This window comes from Rousettus aegyptiacus, unplaced genomic scaffold (genome assembly GCF_014176215.1).
Source record: "Rousettus aegyptiacus isolate mRouAeg1 unplaced genomic scaffold, mRouAeg1.p scaffold_m13_p_12, whole genome shotgun sequence".
Classification (NCBI taxonomy): domain Eukaryota; kingdom Metazoa; phylum Chordata; class Mammalia; order Chiroptera; family Pteropodidae; genus Rousettus; species Rousettus aegyptiacus.
The window spans coordinates 27,541,138-27,556,114 of NW_023416287.1; the positions used below are offsets into that span (position 1 = coordinate 27,541,138).

Consider the following 14,977-nt stretch of genomic DNA (forward strand, 5'->3'; position numbering starts at 1 on the left):
TTTCATGAATCATCTCAAATCCTTATTTGGAATTAAGTAGGGTCCACATAAGTAATAATGATGATAGCTGCTTTGTGTGGGTCTGCTCTTTTAAATACCATGTTAGGATATACTTTTGAACATAGTGCACCAGAATTCTTTGTTACCATTAAGATATTGCTTGGGAAGCATTCTAAAATATATTAATTCCCACAGTTTAGTTGATAGTCCTCATTTCTCAATCAGTTACAATGTAAGACTCCCTATGGTTTTTTGGGTCAAAATTGATATCTTTTGCGTGGCGTACAACACCCTTTTGATCTAGCCATGGTTATGTCCCCAGTGTCATCTCCCGCCACTCCCTCGAGATGTTCTAACCACACCAACTCCTCAGAAGTATCCAGTGTCAGGACAAGAATACATGTCTCTACAAATGCTGCTTCCTCTGTCTGGCATCTTGCTTCACTTGGACAACTTCTACTCATTATCTGAACCCATCTAAAGGCTCAACTTCCAAGTCAAGCCTTTTCTAAGAAATTGAACCATCCGGAAGTACCATTTTGTGGGCCAAAAAATATCACATATTAGCAATTTCATATTGTTAGTAATTCACTACCACAAGTAGAAAATTGAACTATGCATTATTGACAGTAGCTACTCCTTGCTGAATCCCAGCTGTGTGCTAAATATTTCTCATATACCATTTCATTGAATTCCCGCAATAGGCCTGAAAGGCAGGTATAAATACTTCCATTTTTTAGACAAGGATTCTGAGATTTAGGATCTTTCTGAGGATGTAAATCATAAATAAATGGCAGAACTGGGTTTTGATTCCAAAGACCAAGAGCATACCAAACCCTCTCCTTTATTTTGTTCATTGCTATGACTGCAGTGCTTAACACACACCTGGTAGAGTTGAAATACGTATGATTATTCCTTATCTGTCAGAAAAGTACCCAAACAAATGGGAAGGCTGGCTTTGCTCATTACGTCTGGGACTCTAAATTCTGTCACTTTATGGTGGCCCAGTATTTTGACATTGGATTTACCTTGATGAATGTTGTTGCTTCCCTAGATTTTAGAAAAGTACATTTTAATAGGTGAAGTGACAAGTCTGAACTGCCTGTAAAATGTTAATCTTAGAAGTACTTTTCATTTGTTTGAAGTCACTGCTTGGATCCATGCTTGCCAGACAGGTTCTTTATTGCTGGTGTTTTAATTACCTAGGACTATAAGTTATTTAGATCGTGAGAGGAACGTGTGGATTTGTTGACACATGGGTGCCAAGTCTTGGTGTAACGCAGACAGAAAGCAGAGAGCATCTGGGTTCATTTCCTGCATACCATTTTTCTCTTACTGGCATAGAATTTTCCCGGTGTTCTTAAGCACAATGGTGCTTTTTTCTAAAGACCAGGAATTCTTTGGCATGTACAACATAGCTGCTCTGGGACCCTCGCATTTGGCTAACATTCCTTCTTGGTTCAAGTTTTGATTCTGCAGTATTCACCAGAGTTTCCAGTGCCAAAGTCCACAGCAGTGGTTCTCAAATTGTAGCATGCATCAGAATCACCTGGAGGACTTGTTGGAACACAGATTTCTGGCCCCTAACCCAAAAAAACTCAGTGCATCTGGACTGGAGCCCTAGATTCTGCAATTCAGTAAAGCTCCCAGGTGATGTTGATGCTGCTGGTACAAGGACTGTACTTTGAGTAACTCAAAGTGTTGCTTCAGTCCTGTAGACACCAAATGAGGTCAGATATAAAATCAAAAATCTCAGCAGTATTCTGAGCAAATATCTAAACGCTGAACTGGGTAGATGAAAAAAAAAATCAACGACTTCAAAAAAATTATCTCCCAGTTATTGACATTATGTTGGATCTGGGCAGTGAGTCTTCTTGTGTGGCGAAAAACCAGTGGGCAGGAACCTGGGACTCCTTCTTCCTCCCCGGAGCTCTTTTTCCAGAGTCTTAGAGAAACTTTCTTCTCTGTGACCTTTAGGACATCAGTGTGTTTTGTTCCTAAAAGGTATTCTGGAGGAAGATGCTGCATAAAATTGATCAGTCTTTCAATACAAATATGAATGCAAAAGTTTTCAAAATGAAACATTCTATAATATAATAAGAAATGTGGTCATTAGATTCAGGACACAAAAAGGTGATTTCTCATATTCCCTTGTTTAGAGGCTGAAAGGTATTTACATTTTTATGAGATTCAAAATGGCGTAAGTCATGCTGATGAATACATTTCTTTTTAACAGGAATCCTTTGTGTTTGAACCCAATTGCCTCTTCAAAGTGGATGAATTTGGCTTCTTTCTGACCTGGAAAAGTGAAGGCAAGGTATGGCACAGGAACAGCAGGTTGTTCTTTTCTGCTATCTGCATTAAGCCTTTTAATTTCTCAATGAGTAGACCGAGTACCCCTTGAGGGCATGGACTCTGTACTTATCCATTCATTCAAGATTTTTAGAAATGTGCTTTCAGTGCCAGGTATTGGGAATACAGTGGTGATCAAGGACGTTGTTTTAGCCTTCATAGATTTTGGTCTAGGAGAAAAGTCAGGCATTAAAAAAGGTACAAGTCATTGAGTACTGTGAAAGTAAAGGTCAGGTTGTTACAAGAACTGAAAATAGGAAGGTCCAATTTAATCTTGGGAATTAGAAAGGTTTCCCAGAAGAGCTGTTCAAGCTGAAATCTCAAAGGTGCAGTAAGAGTATGTTCATCTGGTTATATCACAGGACTTAACTCAATGCATGGCACAATGTCCACATTTACCGAAGCTTTGAGCTAAATTTAAGTAGAATTGGAGTTATATATAAGTTAGCATTATTACCACTTGATATTTCATGTACACCTAATATATTTAATGATATGCATACATTATTAACATTATATGTAAAAAAGTAACAGCATTTGTAAATAATTATTCAGAGTTGCATTCATATATACACATATATATGTATGTGTATATATATGTATATATATATATATATATACACACATGCACACACATATTTGAAATGAAATGTTTTGAGTCTTGACTCTTTCTGATTGGTACAAATTATTATTGTTGTTTTACACTCCCTCTTCTACCTTACCCTAGTCAGCATTGCCTTCATCATCACAAACATTTGCTAAGTACCTTGTCTTGCCATAGGTCTGGCAGAATTTGGCTCACTGCTGTATTATATCCTCTCTTTTCAGGAAGGACAAGTGCTAGAATGCTCCCTCATCAACAGTGTTCGGTTGGGAGCCACACCAAAGGTACCTATGATTGGTATTTTCTGTTCTTCTAAACAAAGCTTTACTTAGATTGGAAATAGTCTCCTGAATACTATTTAACCTGTTACTGCCCCTCAGTCATCAGCTGGGAATTAAGAACAGACATGGTTTAGAAATCTTCTCATCTATAACTGTTGGGTGATTTGCATTATGTTTAGTCATATTATAAATGTTATTAACCTTTGAAAGTAAAGACAATTACATGATACCAGCATCAAAGAATCAGTTCCCTTAACTCAGACATTAATTGCAAGTACCCCCACCCTTTTTTCACAAACAGTGAATCCCTTCTGGTTTGTGGCGGATGGAAATTTAAATGACTTAGGTAATTCCATATTTGTGCACCTGTGCATGCAGACATTGGTTCACCTTGAAGGCTCGATTTGTCTCTGAGCGAAAAAAAATGACAAAGTGCATAAATCAGCCTTCTTCATAGTGATTGATTTGTTTGAATAAGAAGTTGTTTGCAGAGTGGTGCTAGGAATTTAAAAGATTTTTTTCTAGAATAATCTAGCACAATGTTTATTCCCTTTTCGGTAACAGCTCTGCAAATTTTTAGATATTCAAAACAAGATTACGTTCCAAACTTTTTTAAAAAAAAGCTATCCTCTTTCGTGTTAGTTAAAATTTCTGTATAACTATGTTGGCATTTCCTCCTGAGTTCTTTCTGAAGACAAAGACACTTTTTTATTTGCTAATTAGGATAGACTCTTATGGTCTTCATTCCACATGATGATGCCATGTCTTCTAGAGATGAACACACTCACTCTTTGTGTCCAGGATATTTGAAGGACTTAATCTCATTTTTGAGTAACCATGGTTTTGACTGTGGCAATGCCATGCTTATTGTTATGGCACCTCAGTGACTGTCCTCTGGTGAGAGGCCCCTTCATTCTTTGTGGACAGAGCCTTTCCATCCCATTGCCATATTCCAGGTCCTTCATAAAGAAAGACCCTCCCATCTGGTTTTCTAAGTCGGTAACATTATACTACCATTCTGACCAAATGATTTCAAGCAATGTGTTGTGTTATATATTTTACCTTGACAAGTTTTAGAATAACGCTAGATATCTGGTCTTTTAGATAGAAAGAAAACAAAACACTTTCCTTATGTGTGCACGTATATTTGTTTTTTGTCAAATGTGATTTCTTTTTACCATGTTTTCTCCATGCTCTGTGACCTAACATATTTTTTCCTATTTACATATAGGATCCCAAAATCCTGGCTGCTCTTGAAGCTGTTGGAAAATCCGAAAATGATCTGGAAGGGCGGATAGTTTGTGTCTGCAGTGGCGCAGATCTGGTGAACATCGGTTTCACTTATATGGTGGCTGAGAATCCAGAAGTAACTAAGGTAGCCTCAGTGAAACAGTCTCCCTTCCTTTCCCATCATACATGTTTATGTGGTACCCACAATTTTTTATGTATAATATAATTTTGATATATATTTTAATTGTACAATTATTTAAAATTTTTCAAAAAAATATTTCCATTGCCGTGGTGGAATGTTGGTATAGAAAATTCAGCAAAGCACAATACCCTTTTAGCATGTCACTCACGTACACCAACAACCTGCGATGTGTGGCAGGAAAAACTAGCCCAGCACGTCTCCAACTTGAATGTGCACAGAAGTCACCTGGGATTTTGTTAAAATGCGTATTCTCATTCAATAGATCTAAGGTGGGGACAAAATTCTCTCTTTCCAACAAGCTCCCTGTTGTTGTGGATGCTGCTGGCCTGACAACCACAGTTTAAGTAGCAAGGGACTAATCGTCATTGCCTAGCAGAAATACAGGCAACAGATACAACTTAAATTTATCTGGCAGCTACATTTAAAAAATAAAAAGGAACTATGAAGTTCATTTCAATAAAATACTGCATTTAACCCATTATGTTCAAACTGTTGTTTTAACATGAAATTGATATAAAATTATTAGTGACATGTTTTACATCCTTCTGTTCATGCCGTCTTCAAAATCAGATGTGTGTTTTCAGTTCAGACTAGCTACATTTTAAGTGCTCATAACTACATATAGCTAATGTCTACCATGTTGGACAGTACAGGTCTAGATGGTTGAGATACTCATGTACCTAATAAGTTATTAAAGTATTGGGTACAATCCATCTTTTAATACCATACACAGTATACTGTTACCTTGGCAAGCAAGTCTCAAAGATATTTTGGTCAAAAAAGAAGAAAGTCTCAAATTTAAATCATTTTTCTGCAAGTCATTTGTTTTCAGGGTAGTTTTACCTCTGAACAGAGCTCCTATTATCTTTCTGTAATATGTGTGAAGAGGCCTGAGCCTTTGCTCTCCATTACAGAGATCTGGGTTAAGGGGATATGGGAGGCATTTCATTTTTATTCTGCTTATTAGTATTACAAGTAGAAACTCATTTCAGGGTTGAAAGACAAAAGCTATCATTGGATATATTGAATTTTAGAGCTAGAAGGGAATGTCCAGTGGAGGAAACTGAGGTTAGAAGACTTAACCCTGGACCCAGAGCTAACTGGTGGCAGATTTGAGTTCTCTAGATGCCAAGATGATAAAGACTATTGTTCTACGCTCACTTAAAGTGTGGTTCATATTCCAGCAGCAGAGCCTTCACCTTGGAGCTCCTTACACATTAAAGTCACAGGCCCACCCAGACCAGAACCTTCATTTTTAACAAGGCAACTCATATGTGCAGTGAAGTCTGAGAAGCACCAACCCTTTGAATAGATGCTCCATGTTACCTGAGAGCCTTTGCTTCTTTCCTTTGTTGGTTTTGCTGGTTTTGTGGTATTGTTCCTGGTCACCTAGCTTTGGGAAAATAGATTTTGCAGTACCTTCAAGATCTTTTATTATCTTGCTCAAATCAACACCTAGTTTGAATGGTTTCTTGAACTTACTGATCTAAAGGAGCATTGTTCCTGCTTCTCGTAGTTCAAGCCTGCATGTGTACTGTAGAAGTCTTTTTAGTTGCAACTTGCAATTGCGACATTCAGACCTAGAAGTCCATGCTGACCACCCATGAAGAAAAAGGCTTATTAATCACATGCAGATATTAAGCCACCTGAAATTTTGAAAAATGACACTCCTGTACACTTGATTCCTGGTTTTTGTCAATTTGTCATATTACAAGAAACAGAATGATGAGGTATGAGCTTAAGAATCTGAGCTTTGGGACCAGGTTGCCTGGGCTGAAATCCTTACTCTTCCACTGCTCAGCTCTGTGACTTAGACACACGACTTGCTTCTCTGTGCCTCATTTTCTTGGTCTGTAAAGTGGGAATTATACCAGAATATCTGCTCTTAGGATCACCATGAGGGTTATATGAGTTATTACATGGAAAGTGCTTCATGTACAGCCTTTCTCATTGAAGACCTTGATGTGCATTAGCTCTTATGATCCCAAGGTCACAGAATTTTAGAGCTGGAAATGGAAATTAGGAAGGGCTTTCTACCACCTCAATTTCCGGTGAGATGAAGCCAAGGAGTTAAAAGAACTCATCTAAGAAAGACTACAAGCAGGCTTGGCCAGAGTCCAACCTGAAACTCAGGACTTCTGATTTCCCATGTAATGCTACCCACCCCACTTGTGCCCTGAGCAAGTACAGTCCCAGGAAGATGGCCCAGTTCAGTAAATCACATAACTATTTTGCCTTCCATGGTTTGACTGCTGTCAGTCTTGGTCCATTTAGTTTAAGAACCAGGTTCTGAAACCTCTACTGATGAGTGTATATGTGTTTGAGCCAAGGGATATATACATGAAGATAAGTTTTTTTCTACTATCATTGTCACTGAAACTTAAGATTAGCTAGCCAAATGAGTAAGGACTATAAACTAATGCCTTACTGGATTTTCAGTTCAAACTCAATATTTAAACTTCTTCCTCTTATTAAAGAAATGAAATGTTTCAGCTTCTGGGAACTGTTACTTAGAATTTTATATTTCATTAATAATGTAATATATAAATATAAATCTCACTGTCCAAATTAGATATTCCATATTATTAGAGCCTGTCCTGTTGTTGGTTGATCAACACTTGGAGAAGATATTTAAAAAAATTTTTTACTAAGTATACATGTATGTGGATAATCTTGCCTACTTCCTGAATGTAAACCTTAAAGCACCGTATTAATCTAGATCAAAATACTGACCACTTCCAACATTGACAACATTTTTCCCACCACTGCCATTTTGTTCCCATTCCTCTATATGTGTTATTATCTGTAATGAAACACACAAGCTGTCAAAATGAGAGGATTTATACAAACACGCAAATATGATTACTTCAGGTCAAAGTGTTGGCGAATTCATAAATTAAATCAGGTCAAGTGAGAAACGTAGAGATCTCCCAGTGTACCTGAAATGGTGTTGGTGACACAGCTTGTGGTACCACTGTAACGTGAGTACAGCCTGCGAGCCTAGAATCATGACACCATAGAATATGGCCCTCTGAGCCAGCTGTATTCCTGGTCGGTTTATCAGAAAAGTCAATTAAAGCAAGTCGTCATTTTTTAAAATAACATATACGTACCTTAAACAACTTGATTTGAAGCATGTAATTGTGATTCAATTCTTGGTCAATCTTTTAATGTTAAGGCCAAAGTGTTCTCATTAAGTATGGGTCTGTTGATTGGGGTCAACATATTCTTTGTCTGTACCCCACCCATAAAACACACTCTCTCAGATACCCAGTTTGGTTTCATTAAAGTGGAACTGAGACTTCAAAGACACTCAGGGAGCAGTGGGAGTAGGTAATCCTACAATTGTATGACATCTTTCCCTAATCCTTTAGTTGTCTTGTTCACGCAGAATTCAAGGAAAAAAAAAAAAAAGTGTTAGCAACTTGCTTTTAAAGAAATCTTTCTAAAATATTCGGCTAGAGAAATAACCACCTCTTTCTTTCCACAAGCATATTTCGTTGATTCATGTAGTTTTTTTATTACAACGAACATAAACTGGTTTAGAAACAAAGCTAAGTAACTCAGGGTAACCATGCAGGGTGAGAGCAAGAGGGGACAATATTGGAAAATAGCTTATTAACTGTGAGGTCAGCGCCCCCTGGATGTGAGGGTGTTTTGCTTGTTTTATGAACATGGGACAAGCCTTGGTCCAACAGGTAATATAAAAAAGTTAAGAGAATCTTTAGTATAGAACTTGCTTGGGGGTATTTATCCTATGAGATTCTTCAGTCTGTTCTCAATTCCTAGCTCTTATGACACTTACCATCTGACCATTCTGAAAAATTCACTTAGTCTAACATGTAATCCAGACAAATTGGGCCAGCTTTCAACTCCGTGTACTCCCCGGGAGAACCAGCTTTCACATGGAGGAACCTTTCCTTACTTTAAGCAGGCCAGTTCGCCTTCTTCGTGCTTCCGCTTCTCAAAGCAGTCCTGTGACTTTTTTTCCTTATTTCAAGTGGGTATTTTAAGAGTCGATAAAAATTTTACATGAAATCTGAGTTTCTTAGGGTTGAGGTTTCAAATAAATACAAAATATTTTCCAGTACATATGACTGTGAAAATATGATTGTGCTTTTTTTTTTCAATAAAAGATGACACCAGTATAAAAGACATCTTTGTAGCTCATCTTGTATTTTCTTCAGCTGCCATTGTTGCTTAAAGAATAATAAGCTTGCTTTGCCACTGTATGCTTTTGGAAGATTTGAGCTCAAGTCTGTAGATCTTTCTCCCCTACAATCTATATGCCTAATGGTACTGCAAACTTAAGTGCAAATCCAAGCTTTTCACCCTTTACTCACTAATTTCAAGTTGCGTGGTCCATTATCAAACACTCATATCTAGAATCTAGCTGCTTCTCACCACCACCATTACTACAGTGTGATCCAGGCCAATATCATCTCTCCCTTAACTGGTTTCTCTGTCTTTGGTCTTGCACCTTTTAATGTAGTCTCAATATAGCAGCTGGAGGGGTGTTGTTAAATTGTAATTCAGATCATATCATTCAGCTGCTCAAAACCCTCCGAGTCTTACAAGGCCCTGCAAGAAGCAACCCTCCCTTCCCTTCCACTTTCTGTCTTCATCTTTCTCTTTCCTCCTTGTATTTCTGTTCAGCCTCAGGGACTTCCGTGTGCTGTCCCTTTTGCCTGGAACCGACTCTTTCCCCAGTTACATGCAGTGCTTTCTCCCTCGCACTTCTCAGGTCTCTGCTGGGATATCACCTTCGTGCGAACTCCCTGTCCCACCCCCCTCAGCGCTTCCTAACTCCTTATCCTGCTTTATTTTTCTTCATGGCACCGATCACTGTTTACATCCCATGTATTCATTCGTTGTCTTCCTCATTCTACATGAAGGCAATGTCCTTTTCACTGTGGCATCTCCAACATCCAGAACAGTCAGTACTCGACATTTAATGAGTACTCAATAAATCCAGTTTTATTGAGATCTTCATGTTGACCGAATCAATAAATTCTAACCGAGGTGGTAAATATGTATAACTGTTAATGCTGTACACGTTGCTTGTTACGATTTAACCCCAAGGAAAGTGATCTTTGGACTTGAAGACTGGAAAATGTGGTTCAGTGATAGTAGAAAAGGTCTGGGATTCCATGGTGTTATTTTTAGAGTCACTTTACAGGATGTAATGGGACTGTTGCTAAGCGTCCATGACAAGGCTAGAGGTTTTAACCCTGGTGTCTTGGCCTGTTTCCAATTTAGATCATTATTTTCTGCTTACCTAAATCATTCCTGCTACTTCCGTTAGAAAATTTAGCTTTCATTTCCTCTCCTTAAAAACTCTCTATTAAAAGAAATAGCTAACAAGTTGCCGGCATTTTTTTCCTCAAACACAGTGTACCTGTGGATCATTGATGAGCCTCACATGTCATGTGGCTTAAAACACCTGTGAGTAAAAGCAGCCAAGTGAAGGTCTTTTCCAATTTTTTTCTAAGCTGTAATAAAGCTTTCTTTTTCTGAATCATGCTCCTCTCTTTGCCCACTGTTACCATAAACTACATAAATAATACTGAACACAATAACAACTTTCTTTAGTTAGAAAAGCAATTCAGTTTCTTTCATGTATTTGTTCTCAGAATGCAACTAGCTTGTAAGGATTTTGGTCTCTGGCGAGCTAAAGAGAGTTCACATGTCTTTCATTAAGTTACAGCTGGTGCTGCACATCAAACTGGAATCACAGAGTCACTGTACATAAGCTTGAAATGCAACCCTCATTTAAAATATCCACAAATAAGTCTGTTATTTTATACCAAGTTGAATTTCCCTTTGATTACAAAAATAAGCTGCTATTATGAGGTTCAAAATGCAAAGATTTAGATTGAGTTTAGATGATTTTCAGACTACTCATTATACTTTATGCGGGTTGTAAATATTTGGTGATCTCCATAATTAGATTTTAACCAAGTCATGACATAAGTGCATGAATAACTACTATAGAAATTAAATTACAAAATGGTATGTGTTCTTTTTGTGTACAAGAAAGATAAAGTCAGATAGTTTATTACAGGTTATAAAATCTTATTTTAGTAAATTGGGTTGAATGTCAAAATCAACTTTTTTGCTGAACTTGAATTATGTTAAGTGGAAGGCTTACTGCAACAGCTCTTGGGGAAAGGGTTTATTCTTTGTTTTGTTGGAGAAAAAAAGTATGTTCCCCATTTCCTCAGATCCTCCTACTGGCTTTGCTAACACCCTACAGAGATCCCTCCTCTTAACTCCTTTCTCTACCCATCCTAGAGCTTGGAGCTACTGTAGGGGATCAGATCAGAGGCCTCTCCAGGAAGTTCTTAAAAATGCAAATTCTCTCTACTGATACTTTTGAATGAATCTTAAATTCTGGGGCTGGAACCCAGTAATTATTTTAACTAGCAGTTTATTCACCCAGGTGATTCTGATGCTAGGTGAAGTTTGACTCCCATTGACTTAACATTCAAATGATTTAGTCCAAAAATCACAATGATTTTGAGCCCAAACAAGTTTTTACCAAATTGACTGACTACAGCATACAGGTAATTCTCTAGAGCTATCTATTCCACTGATTAGAATTCGCTAAGTGAGAACACAAAAAAGCACAATCAAGAAGAGTTCCCGTGACCATAGAAATGTTTGTTTCAAAGTACCCCCTCTTAAAATGCTATTTCCTGAAATGTAGTTTTAATCGTATTATATATGCCAGTAGTTCCCAAAGCATGGTTTCCAGACCAGTCGCTCTAGTGGTACCCGGGGACCAAATTAGAGACGCAGATTCTGAGGTCCTGCCCAAGCCCTACTTAATCAGTAACCTGGGTTTAAACTAGCCCTGCAGGTGATGCTGATGCACACTCAAGCTTGAGAACCACTGCCCCGTGGAAAGGCTCAATAGCAAGCACTTATATCCTGCTTCTCTGGCAGAACCCACCAAAAACTTACATTAACTTCCCTGTCTGCTGCCCAGACTCCTGAGCCAATGCCTGCTGAATGCTAAAGTAGCTAAACTATAAATCTGAGTTTCCTATCTATCACCCAAGCCCCAGTATAGTAATTGATTCCAGTTTTTCACCACATTGCCTCACAGTTTTTTGAGGCTCAAGTCTGGCATAGTGTGTGTGTGTGTGATTTTTTTTTTTTTTTCATGATTCCAAGTCCGAAAGTTGGCATGTTTTTTGTTTTGTTTTTCCTTAAAGCATTCTGAATTCATGGGAAACAAGTCAGTGAGGACTTGTTTCTTAAGGACAGAGCTGTGATCAGAGCAGATGAGTGGTGTGTATTTGTAAGCTTTAAATGCCTTAGCCCACCTAGGTGTTTTCTTGCCAAATAAGATAATAGGATTCATTTGTTTTATGGCCAGGTTGAATATAGCACCATCAAACTCTCTGCCTTGGAAGGGCTGTGAATCTGTAGCGTGAAAACCGTCTCTTTGGGCCTCCCACAACCACGTTTCATTCTTGCTCCTTGGTTCTCATCTTGCTCTTGCAAGACATCTGCCCCCAAATCCAGTACTTCAGGGTCTCATCCATGGTAGCACTTTCTGAATTCTGAAATTATGTTTTTATCTCTTTATCACTAAAAGTTGTAATTTCTTTAGACCAGAAGTTGCAACCTCAGATACCTACAGGAGGCACAGAGACGATGTGAATAATGAAAAAGTGCCAGGTGAAGACAGATAGGGAATCATGTAGACTTTAGTGAACTGGAGCGCACGTACCCATGTACATAACCACCCGGCGGGGGTGTTGTGGGGCAGCATCCTCTTACTTCCAGACAATTTAACAACTGTCAGAACATGGGCCTACAGTTGCTACATTGCTGTTGGTGGTGTTTTTTTTTTTTCATGAGATACCGGACCTCTGGATTTTTCACATGAAATTTCCTAATGTTAAAATGTTGACGAATATATTCATTTTTTAAAGTGCTGTGTGTCAAATGACAAACACGTCTTTGAATCATTTAGAACCTTAGCTCTAGACATCAGTCCGCATACAGCATGAATGCACTTACGCCAAGACGAATGCTAATATTAATACGTTTACCTCAATGACATTTTAAATGAAGATTCCCATTTTGTCTTTTTTTCCTTCCTTTCTTCAGCTATTCGTCCAAGAATTATTGTTCAATGAATTCTAAACTCAGACAAGTCATTCTACTACTTAGCCTTTTATATCCTCCTTTGTAAAAAAAAAAAAAAAAAAAAAAAAAGGGAGTTGTACCAAGCAACTCTTGATGTTACTTTGTCCTGTAAGACTTAAGGAATCTTTCTCGGGGAGCGGTGGGGGGGGCAGAAAAGTGTACTAGATGTCAAGGAGAGTACAGGTAAATTGCTTTGATAAAATACTTGTATACCATAGAAGTCCCTAGATTAGCTTAATGTGAATCACATCACCATCCCTGAGGCCAGTTGTCGTCAAACTACTAGGGTAGGAGGCTCTGTGTTTGGAGAGGGAAGGAGAGAGAAGTATGTCCATGACAGAAGCAGGACATTGCACCCAGAAGAGAGAGGGCCTGCTCGTCACGTTATGGCGATATCCATAGTGCACAGGTCACCAGAAGAGTGACGGCTGTGCAAATGGGAGTTAGGACACGAGCAGAGATTCAGAAGCAGAGGAATGTTGGACTTGTACTGTCGGGTCCAGTGCGAAGACTGGCGTGAACACTTTTTATTGGGAAATTGGCCATTTAGGTTAAGACAGTGACTTGCTTTGAGTGCAAAGCTGTGATATTTGTGGAATCTGTCCCAAAGATTCTAGAGAAGTAACAGAAGGTTACTTGCAGTGTAGGAGGAATGCACCATGATCTTTACATTCTAAGATTAACCAATGGTAGTAACATGGCTGAGAGCACGGCTTCTCAAAGTATTGTCTGGACCAGCAGCATCACCTGGGAGCTTGTTAGAAAGGCAGGATCTCAGGTGCTACTCTAGACCTGCTTTTTTAAAAAAAGACAAAAGGATTAAGAGGTACAAATGAATAGTTACAGAATAGACATGGAGATGTAGAGTATAGCATGAGGAAGGTGGTCAAGAATGTAATAAATATGTAAGGGGGAAGGGTTCTAGATTTAGTGGGGTGATCACTTTGCAAGTTATGTGGATCTCTGATCACCAGGCTGTACAACTGAAACTGGTATATTATTGTTTGCCAACTATAATTGAAAAAAAAATCATTAAATTGTACAGTGTAAATACGAACAACTAATTGTCTATTATATTTCAATAAATCCAGTGGGTGGGGGGGAATCTGCACTTGAACAGGATCCCTAGGTACTTCTTTAGCACATTAAAGTTTGATAGGTACTGAGATAGAATGAATACAAGAAAAACAGTTGTTCTTGGCTTCAACCAGTTACCCAAGGAGGAATGTCTGAGAAACATTGCAATGTGGAATCAGGAGGATTTGTTCCTGGGTTGATGTTAGAGGAGAAGCTCAGATAGAGACCAGATTTTAAGTCTGATTAACTGGGAGTATGATGATACAGTTATCAGAAATTGAGGGCCTGGTTACTTTGGGGTCGTGGGGGAAGGACAATGAATTTGTTTAAAATATGTTCCCCGAGGAATTAATTGTGTATGTCACAGGACCTCCTGTGGATCGTATAGTACAAAGACAGTCACATGTACTTGGGGGCCCCTTGGGCTTGTCTCTGGGGCCAACCCTGACCTTCATGTCCCTGTGTTCGGCATCACTAGCCCCCTGACTTTCTGACAACAGCCACCTTTGTTTGTTTTCTTTTGAAAACCTCTCCTTTCCTAAGTAATCAAATGTGGATTTTTACTGTCATTTTTCTTAGCACTAGACTTACTTGAAAGTAAAAGTCCTTGTCAAAATGCATGTTTAGGATCCTAGACACTGGAGCCAGAAAAGTTTGGCTGTTGTTTTCATGGAGTTTTGTCAGTGGCCTCAGTGAGGTTTCTTTCCTTGCAGTAGTGGGAGGAACAGAGTGAGAAAGGAGCCTGTGACTTAACACCCAGGTCTGCAGCAACACTGAGCATCCCGGCAAAGTCATTTTTAACATTTGCATGGATCGCCTGTTTTTGTTTCCTGGTGTATTCTGAATGCAAAAGGAGTATTTCTCATGGCAGAGCTCATTTGTCCACTACATTTTAGTAGAAAGTACAGAAGAGTAAACAAAAAAATAAACCCCTCCTAGAGAGCATTCCCCCATTTCTGTCTTTGTTTAATTGAAGTGAAATTCATATAACATAAAATGAACTATTTTAAAGTGAACAATTCAGTGCCATTTTGTATCTCAGTGTTGTGCAACCACCACATCTATCTA

General features: G+C 38.6%; 1 protein-coding gene across 6 annotated transcripts in view; it reads left to right on the forward strand.

Annotated features, from left to right (window-relative positions):
• The window catches only part of PLCB4 (phospholipase C beta 4), a 370,645-nt gene that overhangs the window by 235,849 nt on the left and 119,819 nt on the right, over positions 1–14,977 (forward strand). For all 6 annotated transcript variants that reach the window (XM_016126462.2, XM_016118339.2, XM_016134383.2 and 3 more), the window contains 3 exons: positions 2,237–2,317; positions 3,181–3,240; positions 4,469–4,612. In XM_016126462.2, coding sequence (XP_015981948.1) covers positions 2,237–2,317; positions 3,181–3,240; positions 4,469–4,612 — 285 coding nt within the window. The remainder of the gene's footprint in view (positions 1–2,236; positions 2,318–3,180; positions 3,241–4,468; positions 4,613–14,977) is intronic.